Here is a 17,184-nt window from a genome sequence, read left to right as displayed (position 1 = left end):
GTACATACAAATCAATGGGTCACAGCTGTAGTTTGTACGTGAAGTATCATGTGTTGACTTGGGTGTCAATTTTATATAACTTATGCACTATGTCTATTTGACTCTACAGAAATAGGGATGATGACGATTACCTCTACTTTTTCAAAGATAAACTATATGATTAAATACAATCTGTTCTACGTGAATCCTAACCCACAACAAGGAAGGGAAAGATAGAAGTTCATTGGACTAGACAAGGAGAATGAAGGGGGAATGGAAATAGAAAAGACAGTAGAATGAATTGGACATATCTTTCCTATTCTTATATATGAATACTCGACCAATATAACTCCACATCATATACAACCACAATAATGGGATCCTAATTGGAACAAGTTATACTTATTCTATGTATATATATCAAAAATAAACTCCACCTATGAAGAACAAATTAAAAAAATAAATAATAAATATAATCTGTTTAAAGAAACATGCTCAGTTGTATTTGAATGGTTTAATAAGAGATATTTATTTCAGTCAACTTAAGTTTGTATAGATAACTGCCTGATGATGCACTTGGCTAAAAAGAGCAATCTTCAACTAGTTTAGTTATACAAAATCACCTTTAGAGATGCAGACTACCTGCTATTAATACTGAAGAGCTACATAAGGGTTGTGCATGATTTCCATTTACTCAAATAAGTTTTTCCCTTGGCTTTCCTTTATTATGAAAGAAAAACAGGATTCTGCTTCAATCCGCTTTGGCTCATCAAGTCTTCCAGACTCCCTTGGTAGAAAACTGCTAGACTTTCTCCCTGGAATCATACAGCTCAAGTTCTGGGGCAAGGTACTTTTGTTCCTGATAAAAATGGTAGACACAAGAAGAGAGAGCTAGTGCTCACCTCCCCTCCTCTCTTCTTTGTAATTTGAACACACACACACACACACACACATACACACACACACACACACACACACACACAGTCCTTGAGAAAACAGGAACAACTGCAGTCATTCCATTCTTGACAAGCACAAGGCTGTAAAGTCAACAGTGAAAGGTCACAGCATGAAAACAGAGAACCCAGTTTGTTGCTGTGATCACTGACTCAGAATATGCCCTAGCTACAGTTTTTGTCATGTAAGAAAAATAAGTCCCTATTTGTATAAGTCACCATTAATTTGATGTATGTTACTTGCAGCTGAAAGCATTCCTAAATAATATCAGATTTAAGAAGCTTGGGGAATAAAGAAAGCTATGCAAACCTCTTTGAATTGGCAGATCAAAAAGGCTATCATTATTCATGTAAAAGTATAAAATACATAGTATAAACACAAATACCATGAGATGTGAAAAGGGAAATCTTTTTACTTTTGTACGGAGTGTTTGCTCTCTAACACTTCATGCCCATAGCAAGCTTATGGTTACTGTAGGTCTGAGATGGCATGGCTGTCGCCACTCTGCTGTCATGCAGACGTCACTAATCAACCACAGCATTCCTTCCCTTCAACCCAGAGCCAGCCTCAGACACTTTGTTCCAACAACCACGACAATGTATTAAAATAGATGCTCAAGATGATAACTCTTTGCCTTCTCTGCTAGAGGTTCCTTTTGTTTTTCTTCCTTTTCTTTTTCCTTACAATTCAATTATTTTCCTTTGAGTTACAAGCCTATGGCAGGATATAAGCTGGCTTCCCTTGGCTATCAGCAATCATTCCCAGATGATCCCACTGGAAATCATGCATATTGGAGATCTTAATCTGGGGGTCCTAGACCTTCAAGGAATCCATGGGTAGAATTCAGAGACTCATGACCTTGGGTGGGGGAAAAATACTACTGTAGTTAAACCTCTAACTGAATAGAGTACTCTTTTGGATAATGAGTGGGAACAAGCCACAGTACCTCTTATTAGCAATACCTGTGACTCTCAATATCAACAATTACAGGTACTGCTGCCATCACATTTCAGTTGCTATAGCCATCTCCAAGTGCCATTTACACTCATCATTACTTCAAATTATCACTGTTTGACATTTACCCACCTCTGGATCTCATCAAAAAAATTAAAATAAAAAAACTTTTTTAAACTCATGTTATTGTTCATAAGTTAGATTTTAAAATAATTTGGTAATAGTATTTAAGTATGATTGGTTCATTTTGTATCCCTATGCGTTTTATTTTATTCTATGCATATAAAAATACAACACCAGGGCTGAGGATGTAGTTCAGTTCGATGTATAATGTTTGCCTAACATGTGTGAGGCCCTGGGTTCAATCCCAGCACTGCAAGAGTTTCAATGATGCTAAGAAGAAATCAAGGCTACTTTACCAGACTACTAATAGATCTACATCCTAAAAAAAGTCTAAGAAATCTTGCACAAACATCATTGTCATCGTATGCAATTTTTATTAAGCTTACTATGTGCTTGGCATTATTCTAAGCATATGATACAGGTGACCTCATTTATTTCTTATAATCCCAGAATGGAGCAAGTAGGTGAAATAACTAGTCCAAGGTATAAGGTAATAAAGATGTTAATAAATTCAGGGTATCTTACCACACAACACATGAATTCTTAACCAACAGTCATTAACATGATATCAACCTCTATTTCTTCTATTTCTAGTATTTATCCAGAGTGGAACACAACAACGACTTCTTGTCACTGGCTTACTCATGGTGGGGAGCATAGAAGGCAAACCATGCAACAGTGTCAATATATCTCGAGCAAAGTTGGAACAGGGTTACTCTGAGCCAGTACTTTGTGCCATATGGCACTGCCTTCCAACATACAAAACATTGGTGGGGCTTTGTCTTCCTTGTGCAGATATATACAAACATGGGCTTTATCTTTTATATGTAGATATAAAAATCTTTGGAATTCAGCTTCTAGGACCTTGCAATGTTTGCACAAAGTAACTAAGAATTTGTGCATAGGCATGCAAACTTGGAGAAAATTTGTCAATGGTACAGAGGGTCGGAAGTGATGAGGAAGTTGGAACAAACTGGAATCAGAAGACCTGGCATAGCTAACAAGTCCAGCACTAATTAATTACCTGATGGCCCAAATAGTTAAGCTCTCCAAACCTCAATATTTACATGTGTAATAAAGAAAAACAAAATATCTGCACACAGATATATAAAATGAAAGCATAAAAACAAAAGGATAGTCTTTCAAAATGTTGATAAATGTACATTTTGGTTTCATATAAAGAACTTTCTACACTTGACAGTGACCAGCACACAGTAGATAAGTGATAAGCAGAATAGTAATTAAAAAAGAAAAAAAAATAGCTGCCTCTTTTGAAGAGTTTCAAAACAGATTCCAGAGTTGCTTTTTGGAGCTGTCATAAAAGTCATCAACCATTAAGCAAAATGTCCAGACACTTGTTTTGGGGGTTTCTGCCCACTCTTGGGTCTCTGATGCATTCAAGTCATCTCATGACTCATCCAAACAAGGCTGTGTATCTTGCAATAGGGAGTAAAAAGTCTGAGAATGTTTGTTTATCTCTATTTTCTTATTTCTCAACTAGGGAAGGGTAGAGAAGATGGGTGGGGAATGCCATCCTCTCCTGGGAACCTCAGTCAGTTACAGTTCCAAAGGAAACAGACAATCTTGATTACATTTATCCACCTGGGACATACTTACACTAAAACTTCCCCATTGTTTATCTGAAACTCAAGTTGAAATTTAAATGGGTATCCTGGGGGAGCCAAATAACTTGGTTGCCAAAATACCATCTGCAATAACTAATTAAATAGCAGACACCAGAGTAGAGCACAAAAAACAAAGTTTGTGTCCTTTCACCTTCCTTTGAAAAGTCTTTCCTTATGGGAAGCTGGGAACATGCTGCTTTTTGTCGAGGTATGACAGGAGAAATGCCATAGATCTGATCACACTGCAGAGTAGATACCACACAGGGTGCCCAGTCAAATCTGAATGTCAGACAATGAATAATGTTTTAGTACAATTACGTCCCAAATTCCATGCTTATACTACAATTAAAGTATAAGAATTCCACACTAATGTTAAAAAAATGATTCGTTGTTTATCTGAAATTTATATCTAACTGGGCATTCTGCATTTTTGTTTGCTAAATCAAGCCACCTCCCACTTACCCCCATCACCTATCACCTCACCCCATATTACCTCACTGCCTTTGGAGCTTCAACTAGCCAATAAAGTTACCAACCTGTGAAATCACTGCTCATTAAAATTTATCACAGTCAAATCTTTGTAAAGAAAAGTTGCATCACATTGTAAACTACTTATTGGGTACAATCTATGTCATTAAGCTTTATTTGCTTTGTCTTAGGTTTGCAATTATAATATGTATCATTCAAAGGGACTTAATTTTAAAACTTGAAGATTAGAAGGGAGGAAAATTGTTAAGAAAATTTCAATTTGTGGGAACACAGGCGATTTGAAAATTAGTGATAACTTAATGAGCCTGTGAATTTTGGTGGTCTTGCTTCTAAAACAGAGTTGGAAAGATCATACAAAGTCATCAAAACTCATTAGGTCTTAAAAGCACAGGCAACAAAAGCAAAAACAGACACAGCAAAGGAAACAATCAACAGGGTGAAGAGACAACCTACAGAATGATAGAATATACTAGGAATACATCTGATAAGGGGTTACATCCAAAGAACTCAACTCATTCATTCATACCACAAAACCCCAACAATTTGAAAATAGAGCAAAAGTCCTGAACAGACATTTCTCAAAAGAAGACATACAAATGGCCAATAGATATATGAAAAAAATAATCGACATCACTGGTCATTAGGAAAATGAAAATCAAAGTTTCAACAAGATACCCCCTCACTCTAGTTGGAATATCTATTATCTGAAAGACAACAAAAAATAAGTGTTGGAAAAGTTTTTTTTTTTTTTTCTTTTTTCTTTTCTTTTCTTTTCAGTGCTGGGTATGGAACACAGGCCCTTGTACCGGCTAGGCAAGTGCTCTATCACTGAGCAACACCCTTAGGCAATAAAGGGAACATTTGTTTACTATTCTGGAGAATGTAAGTTAGTATAGCCATTATGGAAAACAACATGGAAGTTCCTTGAAACAGTAAAAATAGACCCAGAAATCCTACTCCTGGGTATATATGCAAAGGAAATGATATCAGTATGTGGAAACATCTGCACTCTCATGTTCACTGAGGCACTATTCATATCAGCCAAGAAAGAGGAACAGCTTAAGTGTCCAGCAGTAATGGATAAATAAAATAAAATGTGGTACAATGGAATACTATTCATCTACAAAAAGGGACAAAATCCCTGTCATTTAAGATAAACCTGAAATATGCTAAGTAAAATAATTCAAGAAGAAAGACAAATATTGCACGATCTCATTCATAGGAGGAATCTTACAAAGTTGATCTGTAGAAGTTGGAGTGCAGTAATAGTTATAAAAGGCTAGGGAAAGGGAGAGATGGGTCAATGGGTACAATGTTACAAGTAGGGTTACAATGTTATTGCACAATAGAGTGACTAAAGTTAACAAGAGTAAAGTATATTTCAAAATAAGGAGAAGGATTTGAATGTTCGTACCACAAAATTTTATAAATATGTAAGGTGATAGCTATGCTAACTACCCAGATTTGATCACAATAGTATACAAAATATATATTTTATCTCATAAATACATACTTATTATTTGTCAATCAAAAATAAAACTAAACAACAACAAAAAAATATCATTCAACTCACAATGGTTCTGCAGAGAGCATTTACATAACATGACAATTAAGATCAACATGTCCATTTCCTATCAATGAGTATTCTTTCCTCAGTAAAACAAACACCTGCATTGGTTATCAGCAGATGAAACTATAGCTATGGGACATGGAGCAACCTGTGGAAAGCTATGGTGTCACTTTTGATCCTCCTTCCTGGGGTTAGAGAGTTTGAGTCCCGGTTCTCCTCTTCAAACCACTGTAATACCTTAATTAGTTTCCCTATGTTTATACTCTATTCCAGTAGTTCTCAACCCTGAGAATTATCAGGAGAGGATTTTATTTGGTTGGTAGATTGGGGTTACTTATTTATTTATTTATTTATTTTTGTTGTTGTTTGTTTGCAGTGGTAGGTATCACATTCCAAGTCTCATACATGCTAGGCAAGCACTCTATCTCTGAGTTACATTCCCAGATTATCAGGAGAGGGTTTTTTAAATAAATAAATAACCAAATACCAACTAAGTTAGAACTCTAGGGTGTTACCCAGAGACCAGCCCTTTAGGAGATCCTAATGTACAGATAACCATTGCTCTATCCTTGCAGGTTCATCTTCATAATGCAAAACTGGTTATATCAGGTTCTTATGGAACAAACAAAAACCCATCAGTCCTTCTCTTTGCCCATCAAAAAAGGGCCACGTTTTGAACTTATTCAACAGCCTAAAAGCCCATCCTTCCCACTCCCCTACTATTTTCATTCCTTGACTTTATACTTCCTTCAAACTGGTACTCCAATTCTCATCTTAGACCTTTGCTCACAGTGCAATTTGAATTCACAAAGGACACCTCCATCACCACACTTATAAGCAAGGTCACTTCAAAGCCAATGTCAATCTCTCTTCCACTAAACTCCTTCAGGGGATGTACAACTATCTGGGTTCCATTGTACCCGACCTGGGCATAGTAATTCATATATTTATTTTGTTTCTCTCCTCCCCTATATTAAGGTAAACTCCATTAAGGTATAAATTTACAATAGTAGCCTGCCTAGAAGAACACAGCATACATACCTAGTAGGTGTTTAATATTTCCAAAAGGCTTTCTCATGAGGCTTATAAAATTTTAATTGGTAATTTAGAAACCTTGATGTCTAACCACCATGCTTCCAATATAACTAAAATATGAGATGTGCTTCTACTGTTTGGCTTTCTGGCTTCAGGGATCCAGGGTGAATAAGGAAGTGATGTAAGAACAGTAGCTTTGTCAAGTGGCTTTGATCTACAGCGCCAAGATGAGAAAACAAAAGTGTTTCTCCAACTATGCAGGGGAGGGATGGAGAGAGCAATATTAAAGAGGGGTCTGGTTCAGGCAACAAAGGAAAGCAGCACCGGTGACCTGAAATAAATCTTTATAATTAAAGTTTCAATGCATGAGTAATAGTTTTGTTTTCAAGTGAAAGCACTAGGTTTGCCCTTGAGTAATTGCAAAGCACTCCCTTGTCAACTTAGGCAGAACTTGGTAAGCAGCAAAGGCTTATAAACTTTTTAGAAAGTATCCGGATGGGGGTGGGGTGGGCCCAGCTAGCCCGGGGAACCGAGAGCCATCAACAGCTCTTCACTCCGCCCACAATCCCCCGCCCCGGAGAATCTCTCCACCCGCTGGCGTCCGCTCCCGCAGCCTGGGGACCCTCGAGGAGGGGCGCCAGGAAGCCCCACCTACCTGAGCGCCAGGAACCTCTCGCCCAGGAGCGCCAGCGCCATCCCCATCAAGCCCACACTCACCAGCCGCCCCATGGCGCGGGAGCTGGCCGGCCTTGTGGCTCGGGCCAGACCAGGCAGCACCGTGGGAGGTGCCAGCTCACCCCACCCGGCGCGCAGGCCCGCCCCGCCCGATCCCGCTCCCGGGCCGCCGAGGCTCCGCCCTGCGCCGGGCCTGGCCTTTGTCTGCGCGAACCTGCTGCCCAGAAACCTTCCCGCGCAGACCTCCCACGACCTAGTTAGTTTAATGGCCCCAAACCTTGAGATCCTGCTGTCCTTTCCCGAACAACCCACACAAAACCTTTCTGCACACCTTTCTGAACTCCCCACTCGTCAGACGTTCCTTACAGAAAGTTTCCTACTGAAAAGTAAGAAACTTTCAAAGTTTTACAAAGACATTTTTTTTTTAATTGGAGAAAATAGCAATGGGGCATATCTTGTAAATATATCATGTTGGAATTACTGCTTTTTATAATATGATGTGGATGGGAGGAAAACAATATCCTGATTCCAGCAAGACTTCATCTAGACTAGAAACCTAAGTACTTTTTTTTTTTTTAACCCAAACTCAATTTATGGGAATAAGAGTAGGTCTTTCTCTTTCTTTCTCTCTCTCTCTCTCTCTCTCTCTCTCTCTCTCTCTCTCTCTCTCTCCTCTCTCGCCTTATTTTCTTCCTATACACACAATACGAAGAAAAAACATACATAAATATACATATGTGTGTGTGTGTGTGTGTGTATGTATATACATGAAACACCCTTCAAGACAATTGAGATTCTAAGGCAGGAGGATCCCAAGTTCCAGGCCAGCCTTAGCAACTTACGGAGACCCTGTCTTAAAATTAAAAATACAAGGGCTAGAGATATAACTCATTGGTAAAGGGCCCCTGGGTTCAATCCTCAGTACTGGGGAAAAGAAAAAAATCGAGACAGTTACAAACAAATGACTACTTCTAAGGGTTTTTAGAGTTGAATTGCACAATATGTAGACAGAAATGGTCTAAATTTGTCAGTGTTTAACAAATATCAGTTTCATAAATAACCACTAAAGAGAAGCAGATGCCAATTTTCTCACCTACACCTTTCCAAAAATGAAAAAAAAAGAACTTATATATATCTTCTGATTCTATATATCTCTGATTCAGTCCTAAGGGTAAGGGATATTGTATTATTCTGGACCATATAAGAGAGCTAAGTAGTTGTTCTTTGAAAGTCCAGGAAGCTTTATTCTTCTTTTGTGTGAAGGACCCCTCTATCAGTAGTGACACTTAATAGATACCATCTCAGAATAACTTTTAAAATACAAACAATAAAATATACAGGACTGCAAAGAGAATAGTTTACAATTAAATACAATTGTCAAAGTATTTTAAAAAGAGATCTGTGGACTGGAGTTGTCGCTTAGTGGTAGAGCTTTTGCCTAGCATATGTGAGGTTCTGGGTTCAATCCCCAGTGGTACAAAATGAACAAAAATGTCAAGTTTGTGCTACAGTAATAAAGTACTATAATGTGTGCTATGTTATTTGACACGTTAAATAACAATATCTCACAGCATTCTTTCAATGTTGAAGAGCATAAATTTTCTTTCAAACCTCTGTAACAGCTGGGCACACATCTGTAATCCCAGCTACTCTGGAGGCTGAGACACCACAAGTTTTCTAGTTCAACCTGCTCAATTTAGTGAGACATTGTCTCAAAATAAAAAAAAAAACAAAAATGGGTTAGGAGTGTAGCTCAGTAGTAAAGTGCCCCTGGGTTAAAGAGCACTTGCTTATCATGTGTGAGTCCCTGGGTTCAAACTCTGGTATCACCACCACCAAAACAAAACAATCCCCCTCCCACAAACAACAACAACAAAAAAAAACTTTCTAGCAACTGTAATGAAACTGTTACTTCCATTGGAATCAAGGTTACAAGTAGTGCTAATGTTTCTGAGGTGTGTTTCTTACTTTTATAAATGAAATACTAAATTTTGTTTGAAGTCAAGATCTACCCTGAACTCCGCCCTGCCCCCACCCCCCACACCCCCAACACCCCCCCACATGCACCCCCAACACCCCCCCCACATGCACCCCCTCCCCGCCTAGTACCAGAGACTGAACCCAGAAGTTTATACATGCTGGGTAGGGACTGTACTACTGAGTTACACCTCCTGCTCCTCTTGAAGTGATAGACCACTTGGATTAAGAACCTTGACTTAGGGTAAGGCTATGACTGTATAAATGGAGGGGGATTCCCCTCATATCTGGTACTAATTATTGGGGAGGAAAAGAATCTCACAAATGCAGTCAGACTTTAGGTGGTGGATGTAAAACAGGACCTGAGACTAGTAAAACTATGCCTTGGAGACTCAAGGTCAAGAGCCAAGAGCCACATTACAACACCTACCTACCTGTGTCTGAAAATAAGAAACCATAGATTGGAAATAAGATTACTTAGCTTTGTGCCATTCTTAAGGTCTATTTCCAAGTTTAGGGGGGAAAAGTCATGTTCATAATTTAGTCTGGTTTCAGCTGAAAGGAAAGGGTTGGTTTTTTGCAGCTTTTAGCCTGGGCTCCACAGCAAAATAAAATGATGAAAATAATAATAATAATAATAATAATAATAATAATAATAAATGATACATAAAAAAAACACCAGCTTTTGTGCTGGTTTCCCCTTGTTCCAAAACCCACAGAGACATCACTAACGGATCACAGCAATGTTTCTCACCAAGCCCAGACTTGTCCTCACAGTCCCAAACAACAGCTACAGGGTCAGAAAAATTCTGGAGCTAGATACTGACAGATTTCGGTTCAGGATGAAGGCTGCTTGCTGTCTTGGTGTTGGGTAGTCAAGGGAAACAATACCCTGGAGTTTAGAGTGGAAGAATCTGAGATAAAGAACCAGAGCTTTCCAGTCCAACTAAACCTACCTAACCTCATTTTCAGAGAATCTTAGAGGAGCTGTGTTTGAATTCTGTTCATATGAATAGTGAGTTCTCCTGTTATTCTGTGTAAAAGGTCCTATATCCCCATACTCTTTCCCTTTCTGAATGTTGCTACTGAAGCAAGTTCTGCCCAAGTCTCCATCCTCACCCCTATCCTCACCCCCATACTCAGTCTAGAAATCATTGTTTCTTAGAGATTTTACTTTTATGATTTGGAAATCAGAAACTTATCATCTCCATTGTAAAAATGTTCTACTGATTATTAAATTGTGTAGTGTAGCCTCACTATCATTTAAGATCACTGGGATTTATAAGCCACACCAAGAATGTAACCCCTGGTTTGTTATTTCGTGGGGAAAATGATCTCTGACTACCAAATAACCAAGTTGCTCAACAGAAAACAAACTTGTTCTGGGACTTGTTTGTGGGCTGACAAACTCCTTAGACTTGGTATGAAAGTGTTTCTCAAATAATGACTAGCTTATAATTAGAAATTTAGTGGTTCTTAAGCAAAATTTCAAAAATAACAATACCTTTTTATCAATGCTTTTCAAACTCTATGTAGCAAAGGACAGGTTTTTCTTTGCCTTTGTAAAATACAATGGAAATGAATTACTGGAAAATAAAGTAAAATATCAGGCATACAAAATACAAGCTCAGATCTTTTATTATTTGATTCAATAGACATAAAATTACTTTGTCAAATTTCTACAACAGTTTCTAAACGCTTACTCAATTTTTCATACTTATCTCATCATGGACCAGAAACAAAGAGTTCACAGACTGAAAATGGTCCTGGGAGTGCACTGCCTTTTATGGTTGTACTTTAACTCTTTAAAACTCTTTGCAAAGTATCGTTGCACATAATGTTTATGGTAATTTGTGAAGGTGACTTGTGATTATTGTCATTTTATATAATATGTGACATATCACTTTTATTCCTTCCCTTCCTTACCTCTGTTTAAAGAAGAGGCACAGATCTTTTAACACAGATCAGCAAGAGAAAGAGGTGCCTTGTGGATGCCCCACTTTAGGGCTTCTTGAAGAGTAAAGGAGTCCTCCTGCCAGCCAGGCTATTGTCTTTCTTTCTTTTCTTTCTCTCTTTCTTTCTTTCTTTCTTTCTTTCTTTCTTTCTTTCTTTCTTTCTTTCTTTCTTTCTTTTTAGTTGTAGATGGATACAATAACTTTATTTTATTTTATTTTTTTATGTGGTGCTGAGGATGGAACCCAGTGCCTCATACATGTTAGGCAAGTACTCTATCACTGAGCCACAACCCCAGTCCTAGACTTCAACATATCAAAAAGTGCCATAACAGAAGCATAAACATGATCATAATATGTTAACATATTCAAATTACAAGTAAACATATTCAAATATTAAGTTGAAAATATGAAGTTGTTTGTAGAGATCTAAATCTTACATAAATATAAAATGCAATGTAATGCGCTAGCCACAATACAATTGTTTTATTTTAAAAAAAGCATATTTTCTCTGACTTACTACAGAAGGAGTAGTCCAGTGATAGAACCCAAGTTTAAGATGAATGAGTTTTTTTTCAGTTGTAGATGTGATGCATCTTTATGATGTATAAATGAATGAATTCTGAGATAAGGTTGGAAGTCAATGGTTAGGGCTCTTTATGAACTTGACAATGTCTAGGCCAGACAGCTCTCCTGTCTCTGAGACCCAAGCCTATTTCTTTGGAGACTTCGCTGCCTCTTCCAGGAGCTATTGAACCATGGGGGAGCAGATAGAGTTAGGTAGAAAACAGTGGAAAGTGTAAAGGTGGAGGAGAGAAAGAAAAATACTCCCCAACTTCTACCCAAGGTAGAATGGATGACCTAAACTATATGGTGAAAACAGACATGTTTTATCTTCTTCTAAGAAGTACATGTTTTCCATTGACAAAGGAACATTAGTAGTAGTTATCCATTCATGAAAAATATGTACTATCCCTTTCGGAAGCCTAATGAAAGAGGCTTAATGAAGGGGCCAGCTGAAGTACAACCATAGCTGTTGTTTCTTGAGCACTTCTAAACTCTCAGTTAGAAGCTCAGTTAAACATTTGAATTAGGTACTATTATTATCCGCCATTAATAGGTGAGGAAAGTGAAGCAAGAGGTTAAGAATCATGCCCAGGGTCACACCCCTGGAAATGGTGGAACCAGGATCCAACATGAGAAAATGCATACTCTGAGAAGAGATGAATGAGCTGGTAGTAAGATGCAGAAAATAATCTCATGTCCACATACGTGAGAGTTGGAAACCAGGCTGCTGCTTATACTTTTCCTCTTCTTGCTGGTATTAATTCACTAGGCATTTATTATATTCTATGTCTCCAAACAGTTAATGGGAATTCAAAGATAAAGGAGGTGAACGTTCTCTGCCTTAGCTATGATCAGAGGAGAGACAGACAGATGACAGACAGACACAGAGGGAAGAAAATGCAATCTTAGGTGTCAGGAACCAAGAGCTTTGATTTTTATCATACATGTGATGTAAAGTCACTAAAGATTTTCAAGGAAGGGAGAGACATTTGTGTTTTGCAATGGTTGACAAAGGTCACTGATGACTATGGAAATGGTGGCTGTTTATTCTCAAGTGTGCTTGAGAGAATATACAGGTAAGTACAGGCAGAAGCAGCAGAAAGGGAGGAAAGAAGAAGATTTAAGGACTTTCAGAGGTTGAATGGATAGAAATGAGTAGCCAATAAGATGTGGGAGAAAGGAGGCATTGAAGAGGACTTGAGTTGTTCAAAACACACTAACTGGAATGAGAGAAGAACAGTTTAGAGTCACAGGGAGGGGTTGGGGGTGGTGAGGAATGAGTATAGTTTGGGACCTGGTACATCTGGTGTGAAGTCCAGGAGACAATGACAGACATGATTCCCATGCCATAGGAATGAGGTCTTGTCTGGAGATGGGGACTTGGAAATCATTAGTAGAGATTGCAGCAAGCTGAGGAGATGATTTTTTTTTTTTAGGAAGGTTTGAGGTTGTAGCCTGAAGCAAAGTGACATATGGAGAAGTCCTAAGAGCTTTATGAGTGCGTAAGTGGTTAGGAGCCAGTTGAAACATGGGAAGTGGAATGGAGAGTTAGAAACTGAATTGAGCTTTACAGATCAGCTTTGAATGGGGAAAGCAGATACTAGAGTGAGGCAGCCCTCTTCCCTTTCCCCTGAATCTGGATAGGTGGCCTGACATTCTCCATACCGTGCTCTAGGAAATCACTTTCTGTCCATGAAAAATGAAACCTATTTGCTACCCATCCACAGAGACTGGAGACCACAGGGAAGAGGAGGGTGGGGGTGGGAGTTGAAAAAAAAAACTCCAGAGTTACTTGTGATTGGCATAAGACAACCCCTCTTGTGGCCTCTATGCCTCCACTAGCAGGAGTGCCAGGAGAACCAGAGTTGGCTTCTGCAGGACCTCTCTCCTCTTCAGTGATCACGCCTTCCTTCTAATATCTGTGTAGCCTCAGTAGGCCTTCTCTCCCTATCATGGGAGGGCCTGACTCCCCAGTAATCCACACACTCTACTCTCCTTCTCTTGTGGTTAGTCATTGTTAAAGGACAGATTATAATCATTTAGTCTAAAGTTCTTAGTTGGCTTTACTTTTGATTCCAGAATTGGGCAAAAGTTCATTCCATAAAAGAGAATAAATGGGCCACATAGCTCTACATAATAAAGGCTATCACAAACCCACAGACAACATCATATTTCTTCAGGATGAGGAGCAAAACAAGGACGCGAACTCTCATGATTCTTATTCTACAGAATACTGGGAGTCTAAACCAGAGCAATTAGACAAGAGAGAGAAATAAAAGACACAAGAATAGAAAGGGAGAAAGTGAAAGTATCCCTGTTTGCAGATGACATGATTCTTCATATAGAAAAACGTAAAGACTCCACAAAAAGATGATTAGAATTGATAAAAGAGTTCATTAAAGTTTCAGGATACATAGTCAACATGTAAAAATCAGCAGAATTTTTATACATTGATAATGAGGTTACTAAAAAAGAAATCATGAAAGGATTTTATTCCTATTCATGGTAGCTACAAAACAAGACAAAAGAAAGAAACTCTAGGAATAAATTTAGCCAAGGAGGTTAAATACCTCTACTATGAGAATTACAAAACTCTTATGAAAGAAACTGAAGCAGACACAAAAAATTGGAAAGTCCTTCCATGCTTGTGAATAAGAATTACTATTGTAAAAATGTACCTATTGCCCGCAAACAATTAATAGATTCAATGAAATTCTAATCAAAACATCAATGATACTCTTCACAGAACTAAAAATAATGATCCTAAAATTCATACAGAAGCACATAAGACTGGAAATACCAAAGCTATTTTAAGCAAAAAAAGACAAAGCTGGAAGCATCATACTACCTGGTCTCAATATATGTCACAAAAAGGTTTGGAGTAATAGCTCTGGAATAAAATGCAAAAGGCCCTGGGTTCAATCCTCAGCATTGAAAAAAAATGCTATAAAGATACAATATTCAAAACAACATGGTATCAACATAAAACAGACACACAGGCCAGTGGAACTGAGTACCCCAAAATAATTCCACACATCTTACAGCCAAGTAATTTTTTTCAAAAAGGTGCTAACGCACATGATGGAGAAAGGACAGTCTTCAATAAATGGTGCTGGGAAAATTGAGTAGCAGAAGAATGAAACTAGACACTCATCTCTCACCAGTTAGGTAAAACAACTCCAAATGGATTAAAGATAAATGCAAGATTTGAAACTACTAGAAGAAAACAGGGGAAATTCTTCAAGACATCACAGTAGGCAATGATTTTTTTTGGATAAAATCTTCAAAGCACAGGAAACAAAGCAACAATAGGCAAATGGAATCATGTCAAACTATGAAGCTTCTGCACAGCAAAGGAAACAATCGTCAGAGTGAATAGACAACCTACAGAATAGGAGAAAATATTTGCAAACAAAACATCTGACTGTGGGCTGGTGTCTCGAATATGTAAGGAACTAAAAAAACTTAGTGGCAAAAAATAAACAAGCAAAAAAATAAAACAACAATGACAACAACAAAACCCAAATAACCCAATTAAAAACTTGGGCAGAAGATCTAACAAAAGATCAAAATAGATATTTTTCAAAAAAAGACATACATATGGCCAACAGGTATATGAAGAAATGATCAACATCACTAATCATCAGAGAAATGAAAATAAACCCACAATGAGATATCACCTCACTACAGTAAGAATGGCTATTGCCAATAAAGGCAAAAGATAATTGCTGGCAAGGATGTGGAGAAAAGCAAACCCTTTTACACTGTTGGTGGAAATGTAAATTAGGACAGCTATTATGGAGAAGTGTGAAGGTTCCTCAAAAATTTTTAAAAAGTACAACCACCATATGATTCAACAATCCCACCATTGGGTATCTATACAAAGGAAATGAAATTACTATATCAAAAGGTTACCTATACGCCCATGTTTACTGCAGCACTATTGACAATGAATAAGAAATAGGAACAACCTAACTGTCTATCAACTGATGAATGAATAAAGTAAATGTGCTGCATACACACAATGAAAAATATTTGGCCATAAAATAAGACATGAATTCCTGACATAGATGTAACTGAAGATCATTATGTCAATTGGAGTAAGCTCGGCACAGAAAGGCAAGTACTGCATGATCTCTTTCACATGTGGAATCTAAAAAAGTTGTTCTCATAGAAGTTGAGAGTAGATGGGTGGTTACCAGAGGAGGAGGAGAGTAGGTGGGGAGGAAATTTGGATAAAGGTTATCTATGAGTACTGAGGTACAATTAGAAGTATCAAGTTCTGATTGTACAATAGGGTGACTATAGATAACAGTTTTGTACTGTGTGTCTCAAAAGAACTTGAAAAAAAGGGTTTCGAATGTTTTCTCCATTAAAAAAAATTGTAAACATTTTAGGAGATGGATATGTTTAACCTGATACAAATATTATACAATATACAAATGTATATTCAAACAATCAATGTATATCCAAACATCAATGGTACTCCACTTATATGCATAATTTTAATGCTTTTATGTATCAGTTAAAATAAATTTAATTTTAGAAAAGAGTATTTTTTTCCTAATGAACAGAGCAAAAGAGATTGATTTTATAGACAGAAAAAGGCTGAAACAAAACAAAAAAAGACTGGTTGTTTCAAAGTTACTTTCTATGTAGGGTGGGGACTGGGAGACTGAACAATAGAAAAATACCTGATTATTTAACATCTGGTTACCTTTTTCATGTAAGAATTCAGGCAGAGGGGACTTCACCATCCTATCAATTGGAACTGGCCTGTTTGGAAAATCTGGTTGTTAATTCTCTAACAACTGATTTCTCTTGGAAGGTCAGAATAACAGCTTTGTTTCAGCTTGGTGACTTGGAACTTTCTATCAGTGACTCCATTTTGACTTTTAGTCGAGTCTGTTGGGACTTCATGAAAACTTAATCTAAAAAAATGGCCTCCTGTAATTTTTACATAATAGTATTTTCACTGTCTCCCAATTTACCCCAACTTCTAAAATTCCTTACATCATCTGGAATTCCTAATCAGTCATTAACAAAAACCCCATTTGTGGGGTCCAGTGGGTGCTTGCCTATAAATCCAAAAACTCAGGAGACTGAGGCAGGAGGATCACAATTTTGAGGCTAGCCTTAGCAACTTGGTGAAATCTTTTCTCAAAATAAACAGTAAAAAATAAGAAGTGCTGTGGGGATGTAGTTAGTGGTTGAGTGCCCCTGGGTGCAATCCCCAGTACCACACACACAAAATAAAATAAAATAAACAATCCACCTATATGCT

At 37.7% G+C, this 17,184-nt stretch overlaps 1 protein-coding gene across 1 annotated transcript in view; it reads right to left on the bottom strand.

The window, feature by feature from the left end:
* PON2 (paraoxonase 2) overlaps nt 1-7,543 on the bottom strand; it is a 32,177-nt gene extending 24,634 nt beyond the window's left edge. The window contains exon 1 of the mRNA XM_081285793.1: nt 7,385-7,543. Coding sequence (XP_081141919.1) covers nt 7,385-7,458 — 74 coding nt within the window. The 5' untranslated portion in view covers nt 7,459-7,543. The remainder of the gene's footprint in view (nt 1-7,384) is intronic.
* Between the last annotated feature and the right edge of the window lie 9,641 nt (nt 7,544-17,184).

Source organism: Spermophilus citellus (assembly GCF_964194105.1).
Source record: "Spermophilus citellus genome assembly, chromosome: 3".
In the NCBI taxonomy this organism is placed as follows: Eukaryota; Metazoa; Chordata; class Mammalia; order Rodentia; family Sciuridae; genus Spermophilus; species Spermophilus citellus.
The sequence above is the reverse complement of the archived record's forward strand: the minus strand, read 5'-3'. Positions and strand labels throughout refer to the sequence as shown.